This window comes from Cariama cristata, unplaced genomic scaffold, assembly GCF_000690535.1.
Source record: "Cariama cristata isolate BGI_N322 unplaced genomic scaffold, ASM69053v1 scaffold17047, whole genome shotgun sequence".
In the NCBI taxonomy this organism is placed as follows: domain Eukaryota; kingdom Metazoa; phylum Chordata; class Aves; order Cariamiformes; family Cariamidae; genus Cariama; species Cariama cristata.
The window spans coordinates 100,455-128,069 of record NW_009628907.1 but is presented as its reverse complement, the minus strand read 5'-3'; the positions used below and the strand labels follow the sequence as shown (position 1 = coordinate 128,069).

At 40.0% G+C, this 27,615-nt stretch overlaps 1 protein-coding gene across 1 annotated transcript in view; it reads right to left on the bottom strand.

Annotated features, from left to right (window-relative positions):
• Positions 1 to 27,097, bottom strand: part of MACROD2 (MACRO domain containing 2) — a gene marked incomplete at its 5' end in the record, with an annotated part of 83,763 nt that extends 56,666 nt beyond the window's left edge. The window contains 3 exons of the mRNA XM_009704984.1: positions 5,579 to 5,662; positions 12,929 to 12,970; positions 27,016 to 27,097. Coding sequence (XP_009703286.1) covers positions 5,579 to 5,662; positions 12,929 to 12,970; positions 27,016 to 27,097 — 208 coding nt within the window. The remainder of the gene's footprint in view (positions 1 to 5,578; positions 5,663 to 12,928; positions 12,971 to 27,015) is intronic.
• Between the last annotated feature and the right edge of the window lie 518 nt (positions 27,098 to 27,615).

Here is a 27,615-nt window from a genome sequence, read left to right as displayed (position 1 = left end):
CACATGCATTTGGCTGCTAAAAGAAACCCAAATGGGTAAATGGCCAACACAAGAGGACTGCACGTCACCGGCAGAGGACGAAATGAGCTGCATTTTCAAGTTGTCTTGTGTAGGCACTGCACAGCAGTTTAATGAAACAGTAGAAGCCACTTCAGCAATGAAAAGAATCTTCTTCTAAGAAAGGTTTTCTTGGAGAGCAAATACAAATAAAAATACAGATAACGTCCTGTTTTTACTCTGGCTAAGTGGAAGGTGATCACCCAATATTCTGAGAGATGTAATCAGTCAAGACAGGTGGTAGACTTGAAAACAGAAGTGAAAAAAGAAGCTATCAACCAAAGCGGATAGGGGTTAATAGCATCACTTTAAATATAACCAATCTGCATTAAGGTGAAACATTTCACAGACATGTTTGATACACATGCTTCCCAGGGAATTTCTTCTGTCGTACTTTATCCTAATTTAAAATTTTATTTAAGGATTTGGTTTGGTGGCAAAAAGAATACAGTAACTTCTAAGCTATCTTAATAAGAAGTAGCACTTTTAAGGCTGAGTAAGAGAGTGTGTGTTTTTGAAGTATAATTATGTGTCTAGATGTTCATTTTTAGTAGATTATGAGTAGAGCTGAAATTTACTGAAGAATATTACTGCCCTGCGGGATGCAAAGAAGAAATGTAGCTACAATTTCTCAAATGATAAAAGAATTGCTTGCTATAAACCGAGGAACATTTTAAAACTAATCAGAAGTTGAATCTAGTTAATATTCATCCATACCTTAGAGAGAGAGACAATCAGGCCTGCACAGTATTAGAAGGCCCTTTAGAAAAGATGCTTTGAACATCACTGTGTACTGGCAACACACAGCAGCTGTCATATGCATCCCCCCAGCCCCGGGGAAGATTAAGCCCACCTTGGAGAAAAGCAGCACAAGCCAAGCGCTGTTGACTTCGCTGGGTGCATAGACTATATCCCTCTCCATGAAGCTAGGGAGTGAGGAGCAAAGCTGCAAAATTCGTGGTATGTAAAGGAGGACCAGGAAGGGGAAAGCCTTGTGTTAATCTCACAATTAAAGGACTAAGCCATAAAATTAGTTTTATTTTCTAGTCCCAAGACTATGCACTTTTTGTCACTGGACAAAAACTTATGGGGAGAAGGGATGAGGAGCCAGGGTGTCTCCCTCTCGGTGAGCATCCTACCTAATTGAACCAATGAGTTGTCAAGATAAGATGCAACTCTCTTTCACTTCATTTCTACTGTGTATTCCAGACACTGAACTGACATCTCTCATGGACAGAGCGTCCACCGAGCAAGGCAGGAGCCTGCTGCTGAGCCTCAGATTCCTGACACTGCCGAGCAACATTTCAGCCATTTGATGTTGCCCTTGAAAGCCAAGGGGTCGATAGTGTGATGACCCCATCAGACAAAGGAACCAACTCTACCAACTATCTTAAAGGTGATTTGCGTTCATTTTGACCTTCCTGGCTTGGCTTATCCATCAAATTGCTCTCCTTCCCACTAAGCGAACAGAAAGCAGACAAAGTTCATCCCAGTTCCACAGACCAGTTCCTCGCACATACACTGAGCCTCAACTAAGGTGACTGTGTGAGACCAACAACCTATCAATCTATCAGGAAGAATCTGGCCATTTATTTTGGGAGAAGCTTATGAGAAAAGCTGGAGCAAGACAACTTGCAGAGCTCCAGTTCTGTCTTCACATCCCTAGAGGGAAGGCAAGGAGGATCCTGACCTCAGGAGGCACAGAAATGGCTTTCGCTGCATGGATTATCTTTCTCCTGGAGGAGGAGAAAGATCAGGCATTTGTACTGCTGTTATTAGACGTATTAGTCATCTTTGATATGGTATTGATCACCTGCAGAGCATGGTGGGAATGGATGGGGCAGCTCTTGGGCAGGCTCCATTTCATATCTGAGAAATCCTGTAAGGAAGGAAAGGGCAAACAGTTCTGCTTCTCTCAGTATCAAGAAAATCTATTGCACACACCTCGCCGTTCAGTACACATAGGAGGACATTTGGGGAGGTAGCTAAGAGAAATAAGGAACAATTCAAATTTGGGTTTTGTTAGACTTTTGTAAAAATTGTTTGCTTGTACTTGGTGACAACCAGTAGGATGAGAGCCGGTGACCTGTGGCACTTGTGCTAACTCGTGGCTGCTATGCTGTGACAAGTACTGCTATTTTGTCTATGTAATTACTTTAGGACTAGGTTATGAAGCTAAGATATGGTAGGTTTTGTTTAGTGCCCAACATATTTTTCTCACCTGAGAGTTTACAATCACTCAGTCACTGAGTGCACCTGACCAAGGGGAAAAGCAAAATTATCACTGGTTGATTTTACTCTTCTGGGACCTGGGAAAGGGGAGGGGGTGGGGAGAAAATTACACTGCATATTTTCACACGTCAAACCTGAAATACTGCAGGGAATCTGGGAGTAAAGAATGTTTCTCCACGTAACCAGTCTATCCATGTCCCCAGACAATAACCCGCGCTACAATGAAAAACTACTAAATACAACCATTGACAGGAGAATCTACTATGCAGGTCACACTTGCTTTTCTCTATCAATGGTCTGAAGGCAGAGAACAATGTATCTAATAACATAATAACAGACACCATTAATACTTCAGAGGTTCAGTATAAAATTGCTTTCATTAGCATGTCAAGTGTTTATTTTAGCTTACTGCAAAACAAGCTCCTTACATACAGCCACTTATTTGACTTTCCTTGATTGCAGAGAGGGTAATAATGAAGCAGCCCACTTTCCCTGATCTTCTGCAGAGATTTTTGCATGCACTGGAATGATATTGCTCCATTACCTCTAGCCAATGAACCAGTTTGGCGTGCTGGAGAAAAATATTACAGCAGAAATATTACTGAACTCAGTGGAATAGCTTTTACAGACTGCCACAAGGGCATGCATGAGGCTGTTAAAATAGCAAGTTGTATTCCCGTCTTCAGTCTAAAAGGACGCTGGCAACTAAGTAGAGGAAAAAATATCTGGTTCTTCCTGTGCTGCAGCGTATAGTTGTTAAATATTTTATATCTGGTCATGTTACCAAGGGGAAAATAATATCTTCTGTTAAATTTAAGTATCTTTGGACTTTTTTCTATTGCTGAAAGCTATGGGGTTTTTTTTCATTTGTTTCCCCCCCTTTTTTTTTTTTTAAACTTGGGGTACCTAAAACACGTGGGCTCTCCCAAAGTTAAAACACACTGAACACAAAGCACTTCAGTTTTACCACAAGGAAAATTCAACAAAGTTGACCTCAGGCAGAGTTTGCCTTTATTGTGTTTTATTTGAGACTGTTTATATGCATCAGCTACTCAGAAGTTCTTTCAAAAAGAAAAAGGCAGCTTTTTGGAAGTGAAAACAAACTGCTACCTAAATAAAATTACTCAGACATGTACTTCTGGTTCATGTTACATATTCACAGCTTTCATAATCTTCAAGGCTCCCCATTAAAAGTTCCTTTAATTAGTCAAAGCCAACAGCTAATAATTAGAACAGTAGAAACGAAATCCTGCTCTCAGACAAATGTGTGCAAATCCCATTTACTGCAATGGAAATGGCTCACAGGTGTGTTACATTAGACTCTAGCCGCTCGGCAACTTTATAGGAATTCAGCGTCTGGAGCCGAACTGCTTGATTCCTCTTCAAAACAGAGGCACAGGTAATGCCACAGAAATCTGATCCAAGTTTCTTCTCCAGATGCCCTCAGCAAACACTTTAATTACCTTTTTTTCCTCTATCACAACAACCCTCAAGTCTAAATTTAGACTTTCAATCCTAAACATTACAGGCCTGATTCCTGCCTAAGGAGAAGAGGACTCCGTCACCAGCTAGATTAAATTCCGCAGCAGTGATTATGTGTTACAAGCCTCAATTCTGCATCAGCAAAATCTCCTGTACGGCATCAAATTCAAGGAGTTCAGGCATTTTACAGCTCGAGGGTAATGCAATCATTCTATTGCCAAACTATTTACTTCACCCTTCCAATGCATTTGTTTGTGGTCCACAAAGTGAACCGCAGGTCACCAGGAAACATTGACAGGCACAGTAAACTAGGAAAGCGTAGCTAGTAAGCCACAGAAACAGTTAGCAGAACAACATCAGTTATTTTTTTAATGGAAGGAAAACCTTACAGTTTTGCAATGCTTTTTCCCCATCCTCTTTTTTTTTTTTAAAGACATTGATACAATTAAAGCTTTTAGCCACACTCCATGTAAAAATAGATCATAAAAACTATCATTGTTTCGCCTATGTAGGCATATGGAAAATGACACCATGATCCCACACACCGTTTAGCCTGCATACAAATTGACACGTGGTTTGTCATCACCGAATTCTCTAATCCAAACATAAAATTGGTATTTTAATTTCAGTTGGGTTTAGTGCAGCATGAAAGGAAAGACAACCAGTCAGGATGAGATTTCTTGGGTCCCCCCACACCTTCCGGGCGATGACAGCTATTGCTTTAAGTACTTGCCATTAACAACCAGTCACAATGTTAGTGACAGTATGTTACTAGCAGTTACTTAAAGTGATAGATGTTAACATTTTTCTGCTCTTTATGACTTACACTATACCCCAGTCAGAATAATTTTAGGAGCCAAATGCACAGCGCTGGGTCAAAATGATGAAGATCATGGAGCCACTGGTTGAGGTGCAGAATGAAACATGTCATTTGAGGAACATTAGCTCAAAGAGAATCCATGATAAGGAACTGTCATGGATTAGCGTAAGGTTCATCCTTTTAACTATCTCATGTAAGGGGAATTCTCCAGCACTGGGGCATTTTGCTCTTCCACACAGAGAAGAGCAACGTGAAACTCTGCACTCTGAAAATAAGTCTTTGATAGTAACATCTATTAGCAACTCTCCCAATGAGGTACAGATTAAAAAAAGATACTTCGACCCAGTTTTAGAGCAACGTAGACCACATTTACCTCCGTACACATGGACAAGTTGCCCTGTGAAGACTCAAGCGCAGGAAAGTGCTCTTACAGGAACAACACTATAGGCATAATGTTAAGCACCTGTGACTTCTGACCACGGATAGATGTAATACGCTGCATAAGGTCTAGAGCCATAAACACCGTAACTGGAGTGGAAAAGGATACAGCAAAAATTTCTTGTAGAAAAGGAAAGCAGGTACTTTATTGCTCCATGTTTTGCAGCAGGTAGCTGATTTACCTGACCAACTTAACCAACCAAACTACAACCCAAGCCCGGCACAACATGCATTACATTTTTCATTACTAATTACATAAAGTCAGAGTAGGTTAGAGATAAAACAGCAACAATTTCTCATTATATAGCAGCAATAATCAGTAGCCCATCACATAAAACCAGCATTTGTAATTCTGAATCTACCTTGAGACAAAATACACTTCAGAAGAATTACAATCTCACTATCTAGGCCAAAAGGAACTTCTCAAGTGTATGCAAACAACATTCTTAAATGAAAGTTTTCCAGTTCTTTTCCAAGAATTCAGAGTAAACTTTTCCCCTCAAAATGCAAAATTGATGAATAGCTCTGAAAACCTGTCACACCACCTACCTTCACCATCATCTTGCAGGTCCTCAGGCTGCTCTGCTTTGCTCTTTGTGGGAGAAGGAGGCTGGCCTTTTTGTTCCAATCCTTCTTTAAACATTAAAAAAAAAAACCAAACCACTTATATTTTGAAATTGTTTTATTGTATCAAATATTACTATGCATGATACCACAACTGTGAGTATATTTTATCTCAGCACTCCATTCACCACCTGATGCCTATCTTTCTATTATTAAAATTAATTACTGCATCATCTGTTATAAAAGTCATAATAGGTATCTTTCAGCTTGGACTGGACGTTCCCTAACTTTCACATGACAGTAGAGAAGAAAGCTCATGCTAAAATAACGTACGTCTTCACAAGCTCTTAATCTCTTCAGAAATAAAAAAATTAATAACATTTTAATTTGTAGCTTTTAACAGAATATATATTATACTGCATTATGGAACTGTGGAGAAATAATCTGAAAGAAATGATTTTTCTCTCTCAGCCCAATTCTCCATTCAATATTATAACACAGTAACAAATGAATATTGACTAAAATTAGTAATGAAATGAAAGGTAAGGAAGCAAGTTTGATAGCGAAGTAAAGTTAAGGAAATGAAAGCTTTATGAGATAGGAATGTTCTGGTTGCAAAAATCCATTCCAACCTTTTAGCCAGAAAGCAACAAGAAGGTGGAGGAGAAGGACAACCTCCTAAGTAAGAACAGTAACCGAGGCGAGTTAAGTTTAAGATCTCCCCTACTTGTAGGGACTGAAGCTCACAGTGTTTAATATCAGTTGGTTAAACTTTAAAAGTTATGAACTTTTTCTACAACATTTTCAAAATATCCTGTCATCTTAACATAAAGGATGAAATTACAGTTTGCTTGCCACGATAGACCTCACGGCACAAACTGGTAGCACAGAAAGCCTCTTAGTACAAAAGGGAGGCCAAGCTGGAAATTAATCATAAAAGGTATTTGTAAATTAAGACATTTAATGAAAGCAGGTTCACTAATTAAAACATTCTTCAAACATTGTTGCTTAACCACAAAAGCAGAGAATGGCAGACAATTAAAATTCGATTCATTGCACCTACTGAATCTATTCAGCCGTGACAGGAAAATGACTTTCTGTCATTTGACTTTCTGTCAAACCTCCCAACTCCCCGTGGCCAACTGAGGGCTTGGGTGAAGGAGAAACCTAAAGAAAACATACTTTCGTGCATGCTGGAAAGAAACCTTGACTGCTTGTAACCAGGAAATTTAGGAAGACATATGACCTTGCCTGATTTACCCCTGTTGTTGTGAAGTGAGAAAATAAGAACCAAGGTATTACCTCAAACTGATTAGCTAATTAGCAACTGGGAAAAAAGTTATCTACATATGTATTATAAACTGCTTATGCGTACCGAAAACTCCCGTCTCTTCTGCCGTCATACATATCCCACACAATCATCTACTGTGTATGTCGGTGGATTTTTGAACAGCTCTCAGCAATCAGATGCCCAGTTCTCCTAAAAGACTCGGCCCTGCTAAGAGCTGCAGATACTACCCTTTCATCCTCTACCCTTCCACAACTACCTACATCTAGAACCAAAATGCTGAAAGTTTCCAAACAGGAGGTATGAAAGAAGCAAGTGAGGATATGGAAAGGGAACTTGCAGGGTAAAGGGGAATGTTGTGTTTGTTCAAGAGACAAAAAGGGAGGGAATCGTTGGCTGGTTATTTTACTGTACTACTGTCCAAAAAAAGAGCCACAGATTGGGAAGCTGGCTGGAATTTACATGAAGCAACAGCTCAAAATGTCAACAAAAATTCCAAAATGGAGATCTCTATGTGAGTAATTAAATTCTTTCTCACCTAATTTTAAGAAATGAGCATTACCCAAAAAAGGCAAACTGAATATTGTTCTTAAAAATTTATTCTAGAATGGAATTTCTGTTTCATTATAGAATTCCATATAGTTCAGAGCACAAAGGGCCCTTAGTGATCAGTAAATAAAGGTAGTTACTGGTTTGGCTAGTTAGAAGTTTGGCTTGGTATCGGGAAATAGACATTTCCCAACAGCTCTTGACATGGGACATGTCATGTGTCATGTCATCACATTTGGTGATCTGAATTTGAAATTCAAATAATAGCATTTTGAGGAAAACAAGAGTTTTCAAGTGCTAAGATGAATTTATTTCTGCAGTGGTAAGAATGTAGGAGTAGTCACAAGAAATACTGTGGGGAAAAATAAAGGCAAAAACTGCCAAATAAAGACATGCTTTGTCAACCCTTTAAAGGGGTTACTCAGGAGCAGTGGTGATAGGGTCCAACAAGAACTTCAATACAAAAGAGAGATCCTGAAAATAACCAGCCTTTTAAAGACTGATTCCTGCCAACACTCTCCCATTCTTTTAAAAAAATAACTTGAATATTTACAGTGGACCATATCGACGTATGGTTTCCTTGGTTCTAATGCCACTCTGAACCACCTGCTATGTTCCCTTTTTTGGTTGACAACGATTCACGTCAGGGGACTGAATCAATAGGAGTGTTTCAATCAACGCTCACCCCTCTAGTGATGAATTTTATCATCTAAGCAATCTGTGAGGCTTCCTCCAGTCCCACAAGTCAAATGTCAATCAAGTTTAAGTGCAAATGTCCAGCCAGGTCTTTCAGGAGTATCTGAATACATTAGATAATATAACCAACATCTTAATTGACAGCACAGAGATGGAGAGGGAAGAGGCTTGTATTCAGAGAAGTCAGAACTGTTACTATCTCAAAAGAAACGATCTTCTTGCACTCTATAAAGAACCTTAAAACGCTCACAAAAGGATGTAGAGGCAGTATCCCAGGAGAACAAGATTCCAATCACAATTTCACTGCTTTTTAGCAGATTTCCCTTATTCCAGAGACAGAAAAGCGTTTGTGCAGGCTTCAAAAAAATGTCTTTTTATTATGGTCAAAATACAACTCTTAACCCTTTCTGCTCTCCAACAGTATGCATGTTTTTCAGAACAGTTAGCCAAATATTACAGAAACAGTGCCTGCAAATTTCAGTTTAAAAACAGTACACCTAGACAGGTGTCTGAACTGATCGTATTAAAAGCTTTTCTAATCGTGATCATCTGTGCTTTAACACTGGGAGAAATGATTCTTCTTTATAGGCTAATTCAGAGGGTCAACAAGCCACTTAAATCTCACAGTCTGTCTCCAAGTAAGCTATTCCTAAAATCCCTCACAACTTCCAAATCTCCCCGGTTACAAGTGATTGCTATTTTCACCTCAGGGAAAAAAAGGGAAAGTCTCCCTCCAAAAAAAGTATCCAAGTATAAGAGTGAGCACACAGTGGAACCTACAAAGAAATTCTGTACTTATACAGCACTGATTATAACAGGGCTTCCCTTGTTAGTGTGAACGAGATCCTTCGGCCTGCCATTCTCGCTGGCTGTAGCTTCTGAAGTAATGACTAGATGGCTAATTAGGATGCTCAAGATAGAAACAGGATAACCAGCAGGGCATTTATTACAAAAAACCTATTAGATTGGAAATGACAGAGTAGTGTGGCAACATTCATACAGGTGAGGTCAAAAGGTTTCGGTACCTGGTGGAGAGTGAAGCTGAACAGGTTGAGGGAGAATACAGATTCAGAACTGAAACTCTTTTTTGGGGTTTTGGTTTTTTTTTTTCTTTGTTCTTTTTCTTAAATGGTAAGAGAATTAACTTATGTCAGTGCATAATAATGTGATACTATTGTGTAGGAATCTGGACCACACTTCTCATAACAGCACATGCTTTTATAATTTCCCCATGCAATCACTGCAATTGCACACACGATTATGGCAGTATTAGGGCTTATTTTGCACGCTTCCGTGCATGGATATGTGAATCTATGGGTATAAAAGCAAAGTCCTTCAGAAGTTAAAGTTTAGCATAATCTTCCCTTAATGGAGCTTAAAATATTAAGCATCATGACTCTGCAGTGTTAAATCACTGAAGTTAAAGGTAGACAAGACTGTTAGGTCATCTGGTCCTTCTCTTTGCTTATGTAGGAAATCATTCATAAAGGAAAGCTGAGATAGAGAACTGCACAGGTCTGTACCCGCTATTACTATATCTGCTCTTTTGACTCAAGCCATTCTAACAGCAAACCATATGACATGCGATAACATCAAAGCACTTTGAATTAAATGGTGCTGTTAAGTCAGCAGCTGCTACAAGATACAGCATCCAGAATAACAAACTGATGGGTTAAAATGCTGAGTCACATGTCATTAAAAGAGTGGTCTTGAGTGTGTATATTTAATAAGACTAGGGGTTTTTTTATTTTTAAATGTTTTTGTTATTCTAGTACATCCAATATATGCAGTGACATCATGTGATTAACTCACTAAAATGATCATTTGTGCTTGTTGATTTTATAGTATTAATGTATTAATGGAGATTATCTGGCAGATGTAATTAAGATATTCCCTTATTTATTTTGAAGAGAAATCATAGAAAGAAAGGCTTTTCTGCATGTAATGAGATATTTGCACTTCAGGGTGGTAGAAACAGAAGACAGATTACTTACATAATGTAGCCATCACTCAATAATACACACATTTGGTCATCTGTTATTCCTTACTCCCAGCTAATTCTCTAGCTGTTCAAAAGGCCTAATCTGGTGCGTGCTGAAGTCAATGGACATATTCCCACCGATTTCAGCTGACACCAGACCAGGATCAAATTTTTTTTCCTCTAATTCTTGCCAGCAAATTAGGACCAATTCTGTAACTTTCACCTCATTCTACTGCATTCTTCAAACAGAAGTTGGTACAGGTACGTCTCATTTGTGTCCCTGTACTTCTCTGTGTTTTCTCATGGTATGATATTGGTCCTCAGAAACACCTAGCCAACAGGAGACTGGGGGCATAGGAATTTAGGTGAAATTTAGAATATTTGAATCTCTACCAAAGGTCCTACACACATGTGTAGTCTGCAACGTGTACTCTCCAGGAATCCAGCATTTCTTTCTTCCTTTTTTTTTTTTTTCCTTAAGCACAGGAATTGGAGAAATACCGCCAAAGCAGATTGGATACAGACAGCTCAAAAAACCAGGGTCATCAATATTGGTGCCAACTGCTGACTCCATCTGCTGGAGTCATGACCCATGAAGTCAAGTGGAATGAAGAATGATTATTCAATTAGTATCTTGAAGTGGTGACTACAAGTTGCTATGCTATTTTCCCCTTAGAACAGTAAAAAGCAGGTATCCTTCAGACTGATAAAAATCTGAGTATAAAAATGAGAACTCTCCTCAATGCAGAACTTATGTATTTATAGTTCTCGCAAATGCATCCTACAATCATTAAAAAGTCCATACACAAATAGGTCAAAAGGGCATAACTTTTGCAGATCTGCCCCATTACTGGAGCAGATATATAAAAGATACTTCTCTTTAGCCATATAGGTATTGATTGCTGACAACCAATGCACTGATTCCCAAAATACCTCCAAGTGATAAAGAAATAACCAAGTACGTGCTGGTGAAGCTCATAGCACCCTACAGGCAAGCCTGTGAGGGAAGCTATGATCTCATCTATCTCATATGCACAAAGAAACAGACAGGTAGGGAAATATCTTCCTCAAATGACTTAATTCAGTGATAATTTCCCAGAGCAGCTATGCAGCTTCACCTAAATTAATGAAGCCATGAAGGATACAAGGCAAGAAAGAAGAGACTGGCTATTAAGTGGAAATATACTTCCTTTTAATTCTAATTTAAAATGCTTTTAAAAAAAAAATAAATCAATGTACTTTGCATAATCTCCATAAAAACAACAAGACAAAAAATGCAAAATAATTGGGCTTATAAAAGTATACATGCCATGATAACCACAAAAAATGGCATTGGAAATGTTAGATGAATACTGCAAATTCAACTCTAGGATAATCTTTAGCAAATGTTTGTTGTATAATGATGGTCTTTATTTTTCTACTTTTATGTATGTATGTACAACTATATCAATCACACTAACTGTATTAGCATTTCTAAAAGTTCCTATCCAGTAATCCTGACACCAAAAAATAATTATAATTATATGTAATAAAATCAACAGGCCATAACAGCCATAAAAGAATGTGCTAATCCATCAGTGTAACACATATCTGTCTGTGTATATCCATGTTTTCACATCTTTGCATATATACCATTCTTCAAGTATTTCTAATTTCTCAGCTAATTAACTGGTTGCATAAATCATCATAATCCATTTGTCTTTAGGACAATCTTGCCAATTTAAGCAGCCAACATACTGCTTAAAAAGCTTTTACCTCTGTTTTCTGGCTGGTATATCTCTGCCTTGCTCCATGTGGTTCTCCTTTCTGATCCTGTATCTTTTCATAAAGAAAAGAACTGGAAGTTCCTGCACAGTCACTGGGCTGTAATGGGATCAGGGTCACCAAGACCTGGGGGATAGTGCACATGCCTGGTGTAGTCATGGATGGGTACTAGCTGGTTAGGAAGGAGAAGCAGAGAAGAAGAGTAGGGGGAGCTACGCTGTGCGGAAAGGAGGTCCTTCACTGCCCAGAAGTCTCCTACAGGACAGGACAGGACAGGAGTCCACCGAGAACCTCTAAGTGAAGGTCAGCAGGGAAAGTACCACAGGGTGCTCTGGTGGAAGCCTGCTACAAAAGCCTGATCAAGAAGATGAAGTGAGTGAAGCTATCTACAAAAAACTAGCAGAAGTCTTCTGACTGGAAGCTTTGTCCTCATGCTAGATATCTAAATCCTCTCTCCTCTCCTTTTCCTGTTCCTCAGCCCTTTCTTTCCTTTATACCTATCCATCATTTCCATCTCAAGTCTACCCACATCCACAAACCCTAAACGTTGACATTTGTTTTAAACAGTAAACTAGGAGGGCCAGGAAAAAAGTCCTCTGAAATATTGTCCAATCAAGTTCAATGTATTTAAGAGTTTGCAGGAGAGTTTTGCTACCATTTTCATTGCAAACAAATCACGGCCACTAATCAGAATTGCAAATGACTCAAGAATTGCTGTATTCACACCTTTTTACAGATAAAAAGACTGCAGAATTTTAATTATTTCCCATTCATGTTCAAACTAGTTATTAATAAAAAGCAATTGAGTATCACCCAGAGGCTCATAACAGATGATGACATTAAAAAGGTAGTCTCAGCCATTCTTACCGTGTACTATTTATTATCAGAGATGGTTTACCCTATGCTATGTTAAAAACCAGAGATGACTGTCGTAATATTGGCAATAAATGATTGGCACTGCTTATCACAACCAAGGTAATTAGTTTCAAGAATTCTTTCAGTTTGGATGGTGCTTTGGAGAAGTGACATATTTTAGCATAAAATATTGTTTACTCACCTGTCTTTTCACTCAGCTCAGTCCCTTCTTCATTAGCATCATCTGTCAAAAGAATTGAAAGAAAATTATTACTATGAACACCAGGATACATTTAAAATGAAATATTCTATGTTTCAAATTGCCCATATCTTAGTTTGCCTCCTTCCATTTAACATTTTGCAGTGAGACCTGGAGGTGGATGGGAAAAGAAGAGTTTCATACTAGACTATTACTACCAGATACAGGAAATGCAGGGAATAAAGACAGGGAATAAAATTCCACATAATTTACAGAATTCTGCAAATTATGACTTGTACAAACTGAAGTTGCATTCTCTTTTCTAGTAGAGTTTTTGGTTTACTTGTCAAGTTTCAGTTTGCTTTGTTTCCCGGGAACAGCTGCCTATGTTAAGAAGAGAACTAGCTGTCCAGAAATCATACCACATAAAGAAGTTAATATAAATTTGCTAGACTGGACTTTGGTTTAAAGACCAAACTTGGGCTAGCCAAGAATTGAACACTTGTAGTTGTTAAGATGATATATGAAGAAAGCAGATTCCTTTTGTAAAAAGTTGCATTTCGGTAACAGAGAAATTTCTTATCACAAGTCGTTTTGATGAGGAAAAAAAATTATTAGCCTTAGTTAACATCTAGGTAATTCAATGTTCCAGAGCCTTAATCATCTAATGGAGAGCTCATCAACCACAGAATTTTGTGTCAACTATGTTCCCAATTCATATAGACTCCATTCATACCCAAAGCCATTTAAAAGGGTATGTGCAAATTCTGTAGCAAGCCTACTATTTCTGTCTAAAGCTTAACATCTTTCAAACTTGCACATGTGCATATTATGATCACCACTTGAACCCAAAGGAATTTTGCAGTATTACGATCAATGGTAATGGAAACTAACAGTAGCATTTAGGTCCAAATTTAGAGGGTCGGATCTTTACACTATAAACTCCGCTGAGATCCAAATGCTGTGACACACACTATGAGGATTAAGCTCTGCTTTCATCAAGATTTGGAGCCTGAAACTTTATTTTAAGTAGCATGAGAATAGAACAATTGGTTAATAATAGAGGTCTCTACTGGGAATTATGTTTGCCATAAGCATTAAAATCACGAGCGTGAGAATTTTCACGACTGCCTGTGGATCTACAGTAGATGGATTTGTATCCATCCTTCTCCTCCCACTCAGGCATGATCTGTAGGGTAGGACTTTCAGAAGCCACTAAACAACAGCAGGTTATGTTCCTCCTGAGTACGCTTTGGTCCAGCCCAAAGGATCAGGACTAAAACAAGTCACTGCACATTTTACTTCCTTTCTCCTTATTCTGCAAACAATTGTTTTGGAGATCAAAACGGCACATGGAGCCCTACTGTACAAATATAAATTTGTTCACAGAAACTTTAAGGAGCTTTGACAAGTAATTTTTGAGATAAGAAAATGAAAAATCCTGTTAAAGCCGATGGGAATTCTGCCACTGACTTCAACAGAGCCAGGACTTTCAACTAGAGTCCTGACATATTTCAACAAACCACTCAGAAAACATTTGGTTAACACAGAGATTATTAAATATTCAGCTTCCAATAACATGTTCTTTCCATGGAAGCATCTACAGTGAAACCAGCATGATAAAATTTCAAATTAATCTAAGACTTGACACTAAATCAGCAGAATATAATATCTTAACATACATATATCACCTGGTCTTCTGCGGAAGTTCTTAATTATAGTTCTGTAAGTGACTTGGAATACAAAATTCCCAAAGCAACAGAATAGCTTCTAAGCTGGTGATAATGGACACAGACAAGAAATCTGATGTTATTAAAAAGTAGTGGAGTCATTTTGCAATATAATTATGAAGAGGCAAGGACTGCTTTTGTGAACTAATTGTGAATTAAAGGCTGTTTTTTCTGGGAAAAGGAACCTAAATCTCACTGAAAGGCAGTAAAGTCCTTAATGTCATTTCTGAAAATGAGAGTTGGGCTTCTAAGTGCTTGGTGACATGATCTCTAGGTCATTGTGGTGCCTTTGAAAATTCTACCCCAATCTAGATCTGAATCTGAGTTTCACTTTGGCACACAGCACTCCCCAGCCACTTCATGTGTCTATAATTCTTATTCTCACGCTATTAATGCATCTGGCGGAAGTGCTTCCATGTTAAATACAAAGCAGTCTCTTTCACTGACCTTGGTGTGGCTGGTGGAAGTGATAAATGCCATGTTTAGTTGACAGAGCTCTATGCCAAAACCAATGATTTGAGATAAAACCCAGTGTTTTAGAAATCTATATCCAAACTTCATTCTGCTTTCCCCCCAGTAGAATGATATTACAGGCAGTTTCTTGGGTACTGGTTCTGAAGAAGTAAAAATATTTTTTACTGAAGGTCTACATGCCTAATATAAAGCAAAATCCATGCCAAGATTGCTATAAATTAGATCTGTAATACTTAGGTTTTGGGTTTGGGTTTTCTTCGGTGTTTTTGTTTTGGTTTTTTTTTTTTTTTTTTAAATGTTCCCTACAGATTTTTTTTTTTATCCCATCTAGATGAAGCCTTCTAGAGGTTTGCTTTAGTTTGAAATACACAGAGTCACTCAATCCCAAAGTAAAATTGAGTAAAACGACAGAACAACCCAAGAGTGAATCTTTGATACCTTAAAGACATATCATCAATATTTCTTGCCCAAACTCCCCCCTTTGAAAGACCAGAGGTGAGGTGCTCTGTAACTCTTGCCCTTACTCAACAGCTGCTGAAAAATAATTGACTAGAAAAACACGCTACAGTGTGTGCATGCATGTACCCACTTCTTGGTTACTCTTTTGGCTGGAGAAGCACAACAGCGACCTTCCACATGGCTTCCCCATTAAAGCCCTAGATTCTGGGAAGTTCTACCAAGATGACCTTGCTGGAAAAGGAACGACAGACCTTGCAGCCTGGAGTGAAAGGAAAACTGACAGTGACTCCCTGCAAGGGTCAAGCCCACCCCCAGAAAACTTGCATCAGTATTTAGAAGGGTTAGGATCCAAGGAAGCCATCTAATCCCAAATGTGTCATATGGTTGAAAGCGCAAAATTTTCCAGCTTATAAATTGCGCTATACGATATAAAATGAAGGTATTAGATAGGTGATGAATGGGAGAACAGTTCCCAGTCAAGTATAAAATAATTTACAGTTGAGAGTCAACCTATGGTTGAAACTCACTCTCTAACTCTCATGCTATCTAGAGTAACTATATCTCTAAAGATCACAGAGCTTTGCATTTGGGAGCAAGCTGCTCAGAGCATAGACATTTGTATAAGTCACAGGCTCCCTGGTAGAGTCATGTACCAAGTGATGCCTGTTACTCTTTCATTCCCCTCTCCCTTGTTACCTGCTGAGCTCTGTGAAACAGAATGATTGCACCATACCTGCTCTTACTGACACGGGAGAAGAGGATGCCTTCTTCTGTCATACACTTTTTTTTTTCTTTTGCCTTGCTGGTCAGGTTCTTTCTCTGTCTCACTAGTTGTCGCATACAAGCAAACACAAGCCAGATGGCTAAAACCATCAATCTGTGTTAAGATTTATGTTAGGAACAGAGAGGTGAAAGGCTCTAAATACCGCTGCTAATCCCCAAAGCCATTAAACCGCCTCCTCCTTGTTGCTCATGCTTCTATTTGCATTCTTCTTCATGTTAGCATGCGGACAGTCAACGCCGTACAAACACCTTTTATTTTTAACCGTGAACGCATTGAAGAGCTCTTACATGAGAGCCAGCTCCACGCTGCAGGAGGCTGCTGCTTCATCTGCATTCAGAGCCTGCACCCCGGGCTGCTGCTCCCCCAACAGCACCGCGTGCTGCCAGCTCCTCCCTGCCTTCCTCTAACCTCTCCTCAGCTGCCTCCATCATCCTTCAGGATTTGTTCCTTTTCTCAGCACTTTCTACTGCTGATTTCCAGACGATTCCTTACTTCCAGCCAACCCACGTGTCTCAGTCTGCTCCTCGCCACAAGTGTGGCTCCACGTAGCGACCATAACCAGGGGAGGGACTGGGAGGGCACCGCGGGACCGGACCAAGCTCCCCTCTGCAGCCTGTATACACACGCACTGGCAAACAGAGCCATGAGATGGGCAGAGCTGTAGAAGAGGTTGAAGTGACAACTTGGTGATTATACTGCTGACGCCTCAAAACCGGCCAAAACAACAACAACAACAAAAAAAAACAACATAAAACTTTTCAGCACTGACAGCTGCAGCCATCTGTTGAGCTTATTTGCTATACAAAAATAGGGGTCCAGCTGAAGAAGTTCCTGCTGTCAAGCATTTGCCTAGCAGGTATTCCAGGATCTGCCTGCACAGTTTCCACTAGAATAACAGAGGATGTACGGCACAACAGTCTCACAACACTGAGGAAAACGGATCCCATCTTGGGGCAGTCTCTGCTTGCTAAAACGAAAAGCTTCTTGTGTCCAATCCCAGAGTGGGCAGCAGGGTGGGCCAGGGCACCCGCCTGATGCAAACTGTCTAAACCATCATAATATCACGTTTCCAGCAGCTGAAAATACCAAGTGGGTTCTCACTCTCCATATTTCTCTCGACCACATTTGTCTATCCAGAACTTTGTCCCAAAGCTTCACCCACCTGTCTACATGATCATCTTAATATCCTTAGGGAGCTTTATAATCATGTGTCTCAAGTCTATTTTCAGTCCTTAGTAATTGCAAAATCACTTCTTTTTGATTGCTTACACACCACTGCTGCTACCCAACAGGACCTTCACAAGAGCATACAGCCTCTATGTCCATCTCAGCCTAAAGGAGTCAATGTTTTTGTAGCATAGCAAACCATACAAGAATGCCCTAGGGTTTGATGAAGCCCAAATATATATATGAGGCTTGCAATAACCTAGGAGTTCACAAGCTCTTTTGGTTATTTTGATTCCTCCAACTCAGTTCTCCACTGGGAGAATACAACAGACTGACCAATAGCACAGAAAAAGGGAACGTTCTCTTTCAGGGAAAGCAGATTTGGAAATCTCTGCCAGATGAGATCAACTAAACCCAGGCCTGACTCTTTTCACGTCTACTTGTAAAAAAATTGTATTTTCCATAAAGCTTTCCCTCATCCTCAGTGCTCATGAGAAGAAAAAGAAAAAAAGAAAAAGTTAAAAAAAAAAAAAGATCCTTTACAAAAAAGCATTTTCCTCTGTTTTGGAAGAGAAGAAATAGGACTTCTTTCGGTTCTGAACACTTGTATCCTTTAATCATGCAATCCTGCACACAGAGCAATAGGCACTATATAAAATTCCACCTGACACTAGGCAAGTTTAATCAAATTTTTTAGTCTGATTATAAAGAAAATTCCACTGATACACTCTGCACATCCTGCCCTTACTGTAGCACCGGTGCAGTTTTTCTTCGTGTGTTGCTTAGATACACCAGTCCCGCAACACCGGAGTCTCACTGAATGTAAAATGTGTGTGTAGCTTTTGAAGCCATATCAAATAGAAATCCCTAGTACCAACCTCCTAAGAAGTTAGGCACTGTTTTTTTTTTTGTCACCATATAGATGGCTTCTTTTATGTACCATATCACTTGATCTGCTGTAAAATACATATACCCGTACGAGCCTCAGCTGCATATGAAAGCTAGGCGGTAGCTGCCGTTCCCACTGTGAGTGAACTGGACAACATTGTTCCGGTGCAGGAAACGGTGATCACAGCCAGGATCAGATATGGATTTCTATCTCCCAGATGTTTCTACCTTACACAAAAAGAATGAGGCACTCCTTGGGAAAATATACATCAGTTTTTAAAAAAGAACCTATTGCAAAACTTCCTTATTTCCTCCCTGCCCTAAAATACTGAAAACAACTGAGTTTTGTTTACACAAGTGCTAAAGTGCATTTCTCACCCACACGTATGCTAATGTAGTAGCCGCACACAAAACGGTATGTTTTGCATGTGGCGACACATTTCTAAATACGAGCTTCTAACAAAATCTCATCAGTAACCTAAGGCAGAGGCAATCAAATGAGACAAACACAAACTTAACTGCATCCTTTGCAACTGGAAGCACTCGAGCACATGAAGTGACTCAGTGTCAGTGACCAGAGAGGACAGGTTATTTCTAAGCACGACATAAAATGCATTTGGAATGCTTTACATGGGATGCCACGATATGCGACACAGTAGGAAGAAAAGATCCCTGATCAAAGATGTATTCACAGAAGGTATTATACAGAAAAAGCTTCTGCTTGTTCACCTTCTGGTGCCAGGCATCCGTGTGTGAAGGACTGAGTACAGAACAGAACAGCAATACATTTCCCTCCCCTATGAGTTTCTCCCTGAGCCTGAGGATACATATAGACCGTGGTGATTAATAACCACTGTTGGACCAGTCCTCTGTTGGTTGAGCTAATCCTCTTTTTAATTATATTTAAGACCTACAGGCTCCGCAGCACCTCATAGCAAGCATTCTTACACCCTAACTACGTGTTGGGTGAAAAACTACTTCCTTTTGCTTGTTTTCATCCCGATTCATCATTTCCTAGGACACCTTGCACTTCTTGTGTTACAAGAGATGGTAAATAATTGCTCCATATTTGCTTTTCTAATTACCGCACTCATCATCTTTCCTGTGCTCTCCCACACTGTTAACACATGCAGTAGCCTGGTCCTTGCATCTGCAAGACCCCCGTGCCTTCAAGGGCATCCTCATTGCCTGTCACTTTGCTGTTTCAATGCAGCCCTTATCCAGGTGTCTCCCAGGAACTGGAGAGTTCAGGGATTTGGAGTGAGTGGACAAATACATAGAAACAGCCATTTCCCCTGACTTCTGGATTGACTGCAGGCTCCATCGTCAGTCTGGCAAAAGGAGACAAGGAAAACATCTACAAGATGCTACTACAGCAAAGAAGAGGAGGCTCCACTTAGCGAAGCAAAAAGCTCCTGACAACACCGCTTTAGTAGGTTATGGTCCCATTGTCTGTCCATACCCTGCTCCAAGCAGTGCCTTTGCTGCTATCAGGAATGAGGAGGCAAACAATTCTCCAGACCATATAGCAGACAACATCACAAGCCTCTGTCAAACCATGTACAACCAGAGGATTCAAGCCCAAATGTTGAGGTGACCAATACCTGCAACACACAGCAACACTCTGTCAGCAGTCAGCCAGGAAGTAATTCAGAAGGGATCGTACCAGGAAATTTTATTATGATTCAAACTAAAGCAGGAAACTGCCCATTAACTTTTTATTAGGTACTGGAAACCGACTACCATGTTGGAAGGTGCTAGGAATGCTGTCTTGGTCTGCATATCTCTTAATACGCTGAAAACAGTATCTGAGCCATCAATTACAGACTCTGCCTCCCACGCACCGCTCCTGAGCTGCTTCTGGTCCATCCTTCTGCACTACTTTGAGACACCGGCAAAAGGGGCCAAGACAGACAACCCCAATGAGCGGCAGGACTGGCACAGTCATTGCCATGGCAAATGAAGACAAAAAGCCATAGAAAAATTTTGTTTCACAGATTTATGAATACCTTTATCTTTCAGTTAGCTTGAAATTTTATGAGGTAAGTTGCTTCAGACACATTTTGAAACGGAGAGATATTTTAAGCGTTATGGCTATACTAAACATTTGGATTGAGAACAATTTTTACAGCATCCTATTTACGTTGGAGTGTACTTTATCAAGATCTGGAGGTGCTGTGAGAGAGAACTAGAGCAAAGCCAGCATCCTATTCTGGTGCACAGGCTCCTCCAGCTCCCCCAGATGGGTAGTGCTTCCTTTGAAGCCTCCGCTACTGATAGACAGGGAAACCATCATGGGAAACAGCGGGGCTGTGCTTCTCCCCAGCTGTTTTGAATTAAGTCCTTCAGCGAGGGGTCTTGCAGAAGCCATCCGAAGATGACATCCTCCAACATAAAGACAGCCCAAAGCGGTGCAGAGAGCATTTTGCACCCACGTGAAATTGTCAGTGTGTCACAGCTGCTCCAAAACCACCGCTGCCTTCCACCCACCAAAAAATCCTCACTCATCTCTGCCTGATCACAAGACTCCCCCCCGAGTTTTCCAATCTGGGGGGAATATTAAATGCTGGCATGGAGTCCAGAGCAGGCCAGATGGCTGTGAATGTATAAATACTGAGTGGTACCCTGGTACGCTCTCAACGGCTCGATACATAGCCCTGGAAAGGAAAGGGACGCATGGTCATTCACCATCTCATTGCACATTCACCATCTGAAAAGCCAAGCAGAATCTCCAAGTGACAAGTCCAAACTTTCACAGATCAGAGAAACCAGAGTCCCCTGAGTGTCCCAATACAACGGCAGGGATTGCAGCTCCATCAGAACTGTGGGGTCAGGGAAGCAAGACTCATTTTGCTCCTTCCAGCAAACAGGCCAGGGGTGCAGGTGATGCTGCCTACAACCAGGGCACAGGCCAATGACTGTGACACCATGTCCCAACCTGCTGCTGCTGTGGTCGGTCCCTCCGGCTCCGTCTCAGGTTCTGCTCAGCCCCAGACATGTTCATGTACCCACAGCACGTGTCTGGATGCAAATTTAGGCTCCCTGTCATTAGCAAGGACCCAGCCCATCCACAGCGCCTTGAAAGCTTTGTGAGGGAAAGCGGTGAAGAAAGGGAGATGACAGTCTGACTGCCTCTAGTTTAAACCTGTGAAAACACAGGTGGTTATCAGCTGTGAACATGACAACCTGAAAAATCTGCACCGAGATGGGAAAAGGAGCCGCAACCAAAACCTTCAGGATGGCCCTCACTGATCGGGAGGAGAAGGCCAAAGGGATTTCAAACTCCCCCAAACCTTACTCCCTAACGTCTGTTTCTGGGGGGCTCCAAGCCTTTGCATGCCTGCCTGAACCAGTCAGAAAAACCAGAGTCTCGTGACTTACTGGGCAAATCACTACCCAGGTGAAATCTCAGATAAAGGATATCAGGTACTTCCAGTAAACCGCTTGGCACCTATCCACATTGTAAAATAAAGCCCATGAAAAATATCTTGTGGAATACATTCAGATGATGAATTAAGGAAACGAATCGGCTCATGAGCACTGCAAATGCAAATACAGAGGCTAAATTTATCAAACGAATCACCCATTTGATACAGGATTACTTACTGAGGGCTAACTTCTGATTCCTTTGCTCACACTGAGGACCGTTTCAGCCCCAGTAAAATTTGCCACATTAAGCAGAGAGGGTGATGCTTCTCAATACCAGTACAGAAATTACAATTTCTGCTTAAGAGTTCACTCACGTATTAGTGCAGGGATCTGCCTTTTTAATACAAAGCCCTTCATTCAGCCATTTAGACAGTTTCCAATTTGATTCCAAGCCTGGTAGATCTCTTAACAATGAATTTCCTCTGCAATTGTAATATATTTGCACATTTATGCACAACTAGGATGCTATGCATCCTCCTGAAGTAACAGAAGGATTAATATAAAACAGTAGCTCTTATCCATATGCTTTAGGTAGGGGGGGACAGTGTTTTTATCAACCAGGATAAAAGCAGAAAATGCATTAAATGTCATAACCTGGAATAGAGGGAGAGGAAGTTTTTTCAAGATGAAGCAATTTCTCTCTCTTTTTCCTAACACCAACTGATACAGCTCAAAAAAAATGAACAAGCTCTTGGGCTCAGCATCCTTTCATTAGCTCTGAAAGGACGTGGAGTCTAAAAGCTTGCATCTTCCATCTATCAACTGGTCTAATAAAAGTGCAAACCTGTCCTCTCTCTAACAATTTTAGCAATGCTTTAGTGAAGTAATTTTGTTACTCTGTTTAAAGTAGTAAGAATGTAATATAACCTTGAATGCTGCAGCTTCACAGTACATACCCTTTATAACATTATTTTTGTCTAAAGAATACTTTCAGAAAAAATGATTCCCCTCTCCAGTCCACTGATAATAACTGGTAGATTTAGAAATACTTTAAGCATTACAATTTAAGATAAATCTTTCATAATACACAACAGCCACCATGAAAAATAAGCATTTGCCAAAGGTCCTTACAAGATTATCTATCTGACATATTAAGTAGCTAGGTATACACAGTATACAGGAAGAAAAAAAAAAAGGTATCTTTGCCTCCAGCTGGCAACTGTGTACAAATACTCTTAATTTTACTCCTGCGAATAGCATCCCAGAAGTACGTATCACTGTAAGGTAAATGTTGGTAAATCTAGCATTTAAGGGGGGACTGTTTTTACACCATTTCCTGGTCAGCCTTCTAAATATATATATTTAGCAATAAAAGTAATGCCTAGTAATCTAGGCTCCATGTAGAATTTTGTTAGAAGAAACAATGAATTCCAAGAGAAAAAAATGGTATAACTATCAGCTCCTTTCCCAGAAAGCTCACTTGTAATACTAGTAGCAATGAATCCAGCGATGTAAGAACTACACATCTGAGCCAGAACTGCAGGCAAGGATGTTTTATTTGCCAGAAAGATGTGTAGCAAGACATTCTCTCAGATTAAGCAGAGAGAATTTCCCAACACAGCTGAAGGGAGAATGGCTGGGCTATCTCATTCCACTAGGAGACGGGACTCAACTGGTAAAAAGAAAAAAACCATCACTGTTTGTTGCACCTAACATGTTAAAACAGTGATCCACCTGAAGCACACAAGGTTGGCTGTTCTACCAAGAGTCTTCCACCCTTGCTCTTTTTCTACCACCACATATAAAAACTTCTCAGCAAAACCCCAGAGATTCAACAGAAAATTATGCATGCACCAGGACCCTTTACTTTCTAAACCAGTGCTTTTCTGGACAACCACTAGGATGAGATCCTAAATCTGAGTTAACGATTAAGTGGTGCTCCCCCTTGGAGCATGCTGGCTTTGGCTCAGGTTCTGTACAGGCTACTGAGTACCGAGATTTAAATCAGAAATGCTGAGGCTGCGACGACTGCTCTGTTACTGAACAGCTTTGCTACGCTCCTAAGACACGAAATTACTTAGAAGTCTGCCTATTTCCCCTATATATTTAAAGTTTGCAAATGACAAGGCTGTTGGCAGTTGTCTTAATATCAGTACTATTACTCAACTAATTTCTTTGGCATACCACTTGCAAAATAGGCCTAATGATATGTTCAACTAATGGAACAATTTCCCTATATCTATATTCCACTTACTCTAATGCACTGAGGTGTAACTCTAGCTTCATTTCATTATCACTTGACTAGCTCAAGCACTTGGATGTCTTTTTGGATTTATTAATGCACCAAGTTTAAAGTAATAACTATTTATGTATATAACTCCATGAATATATTCTTCTTTCTGAGCATTTGTGTCCACATCTATTAAAGCAGATATATTTCATAATGTTTCTGAATACGAGACACACTTTAAAAACATCTTGATGTTTTTTCCTCTAAGCTTAAAGCAATATCTCAGTATTATTCTCTCCTGTGAGTGTTCACATAGTGTCCTATCAATTTAAATTTAGGGTAAGCCTATCCTTAAAGAATTTCATTTCATTACATTAATAGATTCACTTAAAACCAAAACGAAAACATCAGAGTTTTGGCAATTCCTTCCACAGTCTAAATACCAGGAAATTATTGCCAAAGGCAGAGACAGTTGCCAATTCCTTGACACAGAGCCATGTTGACTGAGTCCTCTGTGCAAGAAACCAGTCCTGCAGAGAAATGGAATATCCCTGCAGTAGGAGAATCTGCTGATAACTCATCAGAGTCTGCTATGCTAAATGCAGATGGGAATTCAGAAGAGACCAGAAAAAAAAGCAGATATGATGGTCATCTGGTCATCACCATTCAGACCTTCAGCTGATTTTCTCACTAGTAGGCTATAGCCAAATTAGGATGGGGCTGACTTCAGCTGACATCTGTCGAAGTGGTGTTACCCTGCAGAAAAGTATCAATTCAAGATGGCAAAGAAAGCCTGATACTGTATATAAATCGTTAGTGCACTCCAAGTGACTCCTATTAAGGCCATACCAAACGTTCGTGGTGATGCAAGACACTGAAATCAGATCTCCAGAATGACTGACTACTGACCTAATCACAGGAAACTCTTCACTCATTCAGGGATAAAACTTTATCTAAAACTAAACTAGTTCCTTTTAAAGCTCCAGCTCACCAGCCAGTAGGTGCTCAGGTCCTTCTGGAAACCAGCATCAATAAGGCATATTAAAACTGCTATTCAGAATCATTAGTTACGAGAAAATTGCAGTGGGAAGCCTATGAAAATGAGCCGTAAGATCTTTTAACAATCTACACCAAACTGTGGCTGCTGAGAACTAAAACATCTTTCTCTGGACAGCTGTCTGCATAAGCACTTGATCAACCTTTTGCATAGTCACATATCTGCAAACCACGGGTTTTGCTGCACCTTAGAGGGTCCCCATCACGACCATCTCTATGGTCACATATCAAACTCCCAGTTTTAGTTTAAGAAAAAAAACTGTAAAAATTTTCCATGCGTGAGAATAAACATGCTTTTAAAACTGCGGTACAACTGATCATCCACATAATGTGGTGGAATGCAATTATAAGTCTTTATATAACATGACACCCACCCACACAGGTTCTCTGGAGACAGGAGTTCAACGATGTCAGGTTTTGAAACCTCCCAAAAAGAAATAAATCTCCCAACTTCCTCTCTTTTCCCCTTTGGGTTTTCCATGCTTCAGCTCTGAAGCATCTTCTTGTCTCTCAGGCTTTCAAACCCAAGTGGGTTTTACATTTATAACAACAATACTAGGCTTTAATCCATGATTTCAAAGACCTTAATGATGAAGGTGAGTATTAATACTCTAATTTGTTGACAAATTGACACTGTAGTCTACTCTCGCTTAATCTGAAGGGCAGGGACAGAGCCAGCAACAGTAGGCAGGGTGCTGCCACTTCGTCCTATGTGTTGGGGTACACTGCCAAAAAAAAAAATAAAATCACACAATGAATGGATTAGACATGAATGCAGTCTTTGAAATGCATGGTGAATGTGCTCCAGACAAAAATATTATTAGGTGGTTAGACACCATTCTATGCTACCTGAATAATTCAATAGGTCTTTAAGTTTCAGCTGCCAATCATTGCAAACTGGAGACTACAGTGTCATCTACAAAAAGCTTTGTTCTAGTGAGATGAGACAGAAACATCACAATTTCTATACTACCAGCCAAAGCGAAAGGAGAAAACCACTGTAGCTACTGTGACAACACGGTCCTGTAGAATTAATGGAGACTCACAACACACCAAAGCTCTGCTTCCTATTACTCAAAGGCCCTTTCCACCAGACAGACAGGCGAGTGTTTAAGCAACTGCCACTTCCGAAATGGTGATAAAACAAAATACTAAAATCTGGATCTTGTCCATATAGTAGGACTGATGTCACACAAAACAAAATAAAATGGGAGAAGGTTAGGGTTGATAAAAAACTGAACACAGATTTCTAATGATATATGATAAAAATAAATCACAGGCATAAGGGGGGGGAGGAGGATTAGCAAATTTACTATCCACCAGGTTTTCTTAAATTCTAGAAAGTAACCTCCTGTATGAAACGTAAGATGAATGGCTAACATTTCCCAAGTGCTCCGGCGAGAGCCATCTTTCTCCCATTCATTCTTGCACAGGGACAGCTCAAGTTTAAAGTTCTCATTCAGACACACAGTTGGGCTCTAACCCCTGCGGTATCTTTTCAGACCCAGAGAAACCCTACCGGCATCATTAATGAAAGAGCAAAGCATGTACAAAGTGCATGGAAAAGCAATATACACTAGGAGGTATATACATTAGTGCACATCATTTCCTTCTCAGAGGCAAGAGAGCCAGCGCCATGCACCAGGTTTCCGGAGGAGATGCGGATACAGCAGAGAACGAAGAAACTAGCCGTACCAAGCATACCAAAGCAAGCCTTGATTCTGCAAAAGCAGTATCACAAGCATTTTTACTGGTTCACAAATTTTAAATGTCTGCATTTGTCCAAGATCAGAGCTGCTATGTGCAGCTGATCTTTAAAGAAAGTTCACATTTTAATATTTGGCTTAGGCAGGGAAAGTAGAAAGGATGCCAAGTGTTGTCTTTTTGCTGAATCATTTTTGAGAGTCAGATGGCACTCAATTACTATACCTACCCAGAGGGAAAAACTCGCCCATTTTCTTCTTGAAAATTTTGTAGTCAACCTCCAAAAAGACGCAGAAGATGATACGATCCACCTGTAAGAAACAAAATTACTCACAGTGAAACGATCGCAATCGTAAACATTGGCAATAATAGTTAATAAAAGCAAAGAAACTTCTAAGCCAACACGCTTTTATGCTCCAGGCAAGCAAGAAAACATCACAGGGATGCGTGTTTTGACTTTATTGTGCATCTGTGTTATAATTTATAAAATAACATTTGGAATCGCAGCTCACAACTGTATTCTTTGTTAACTGCCTCCTGTTTATGCAAACCACTCTTGAGCACAGTATAAATGACTTTTGGCATTCTAGATGAGTACTGGGATGCAATGTTTGATGAAAGAGTCACATGGGGGGCTTCTAATAAGCATACAAAAGAGTAAATGGGTAAGCAAAGAGCTCTTTTTCCAATCCTTGTCCGACAAACCTATTTGCAAAACCATTTAGTATTTTAAAATGGCTTTAAAAGGTTTCATGCGGTTTTAATTTACATGAAACCACTTACTCTTGCTATAATACAAGCAGAATGCAGCAAAACCAAAAGCTGATTA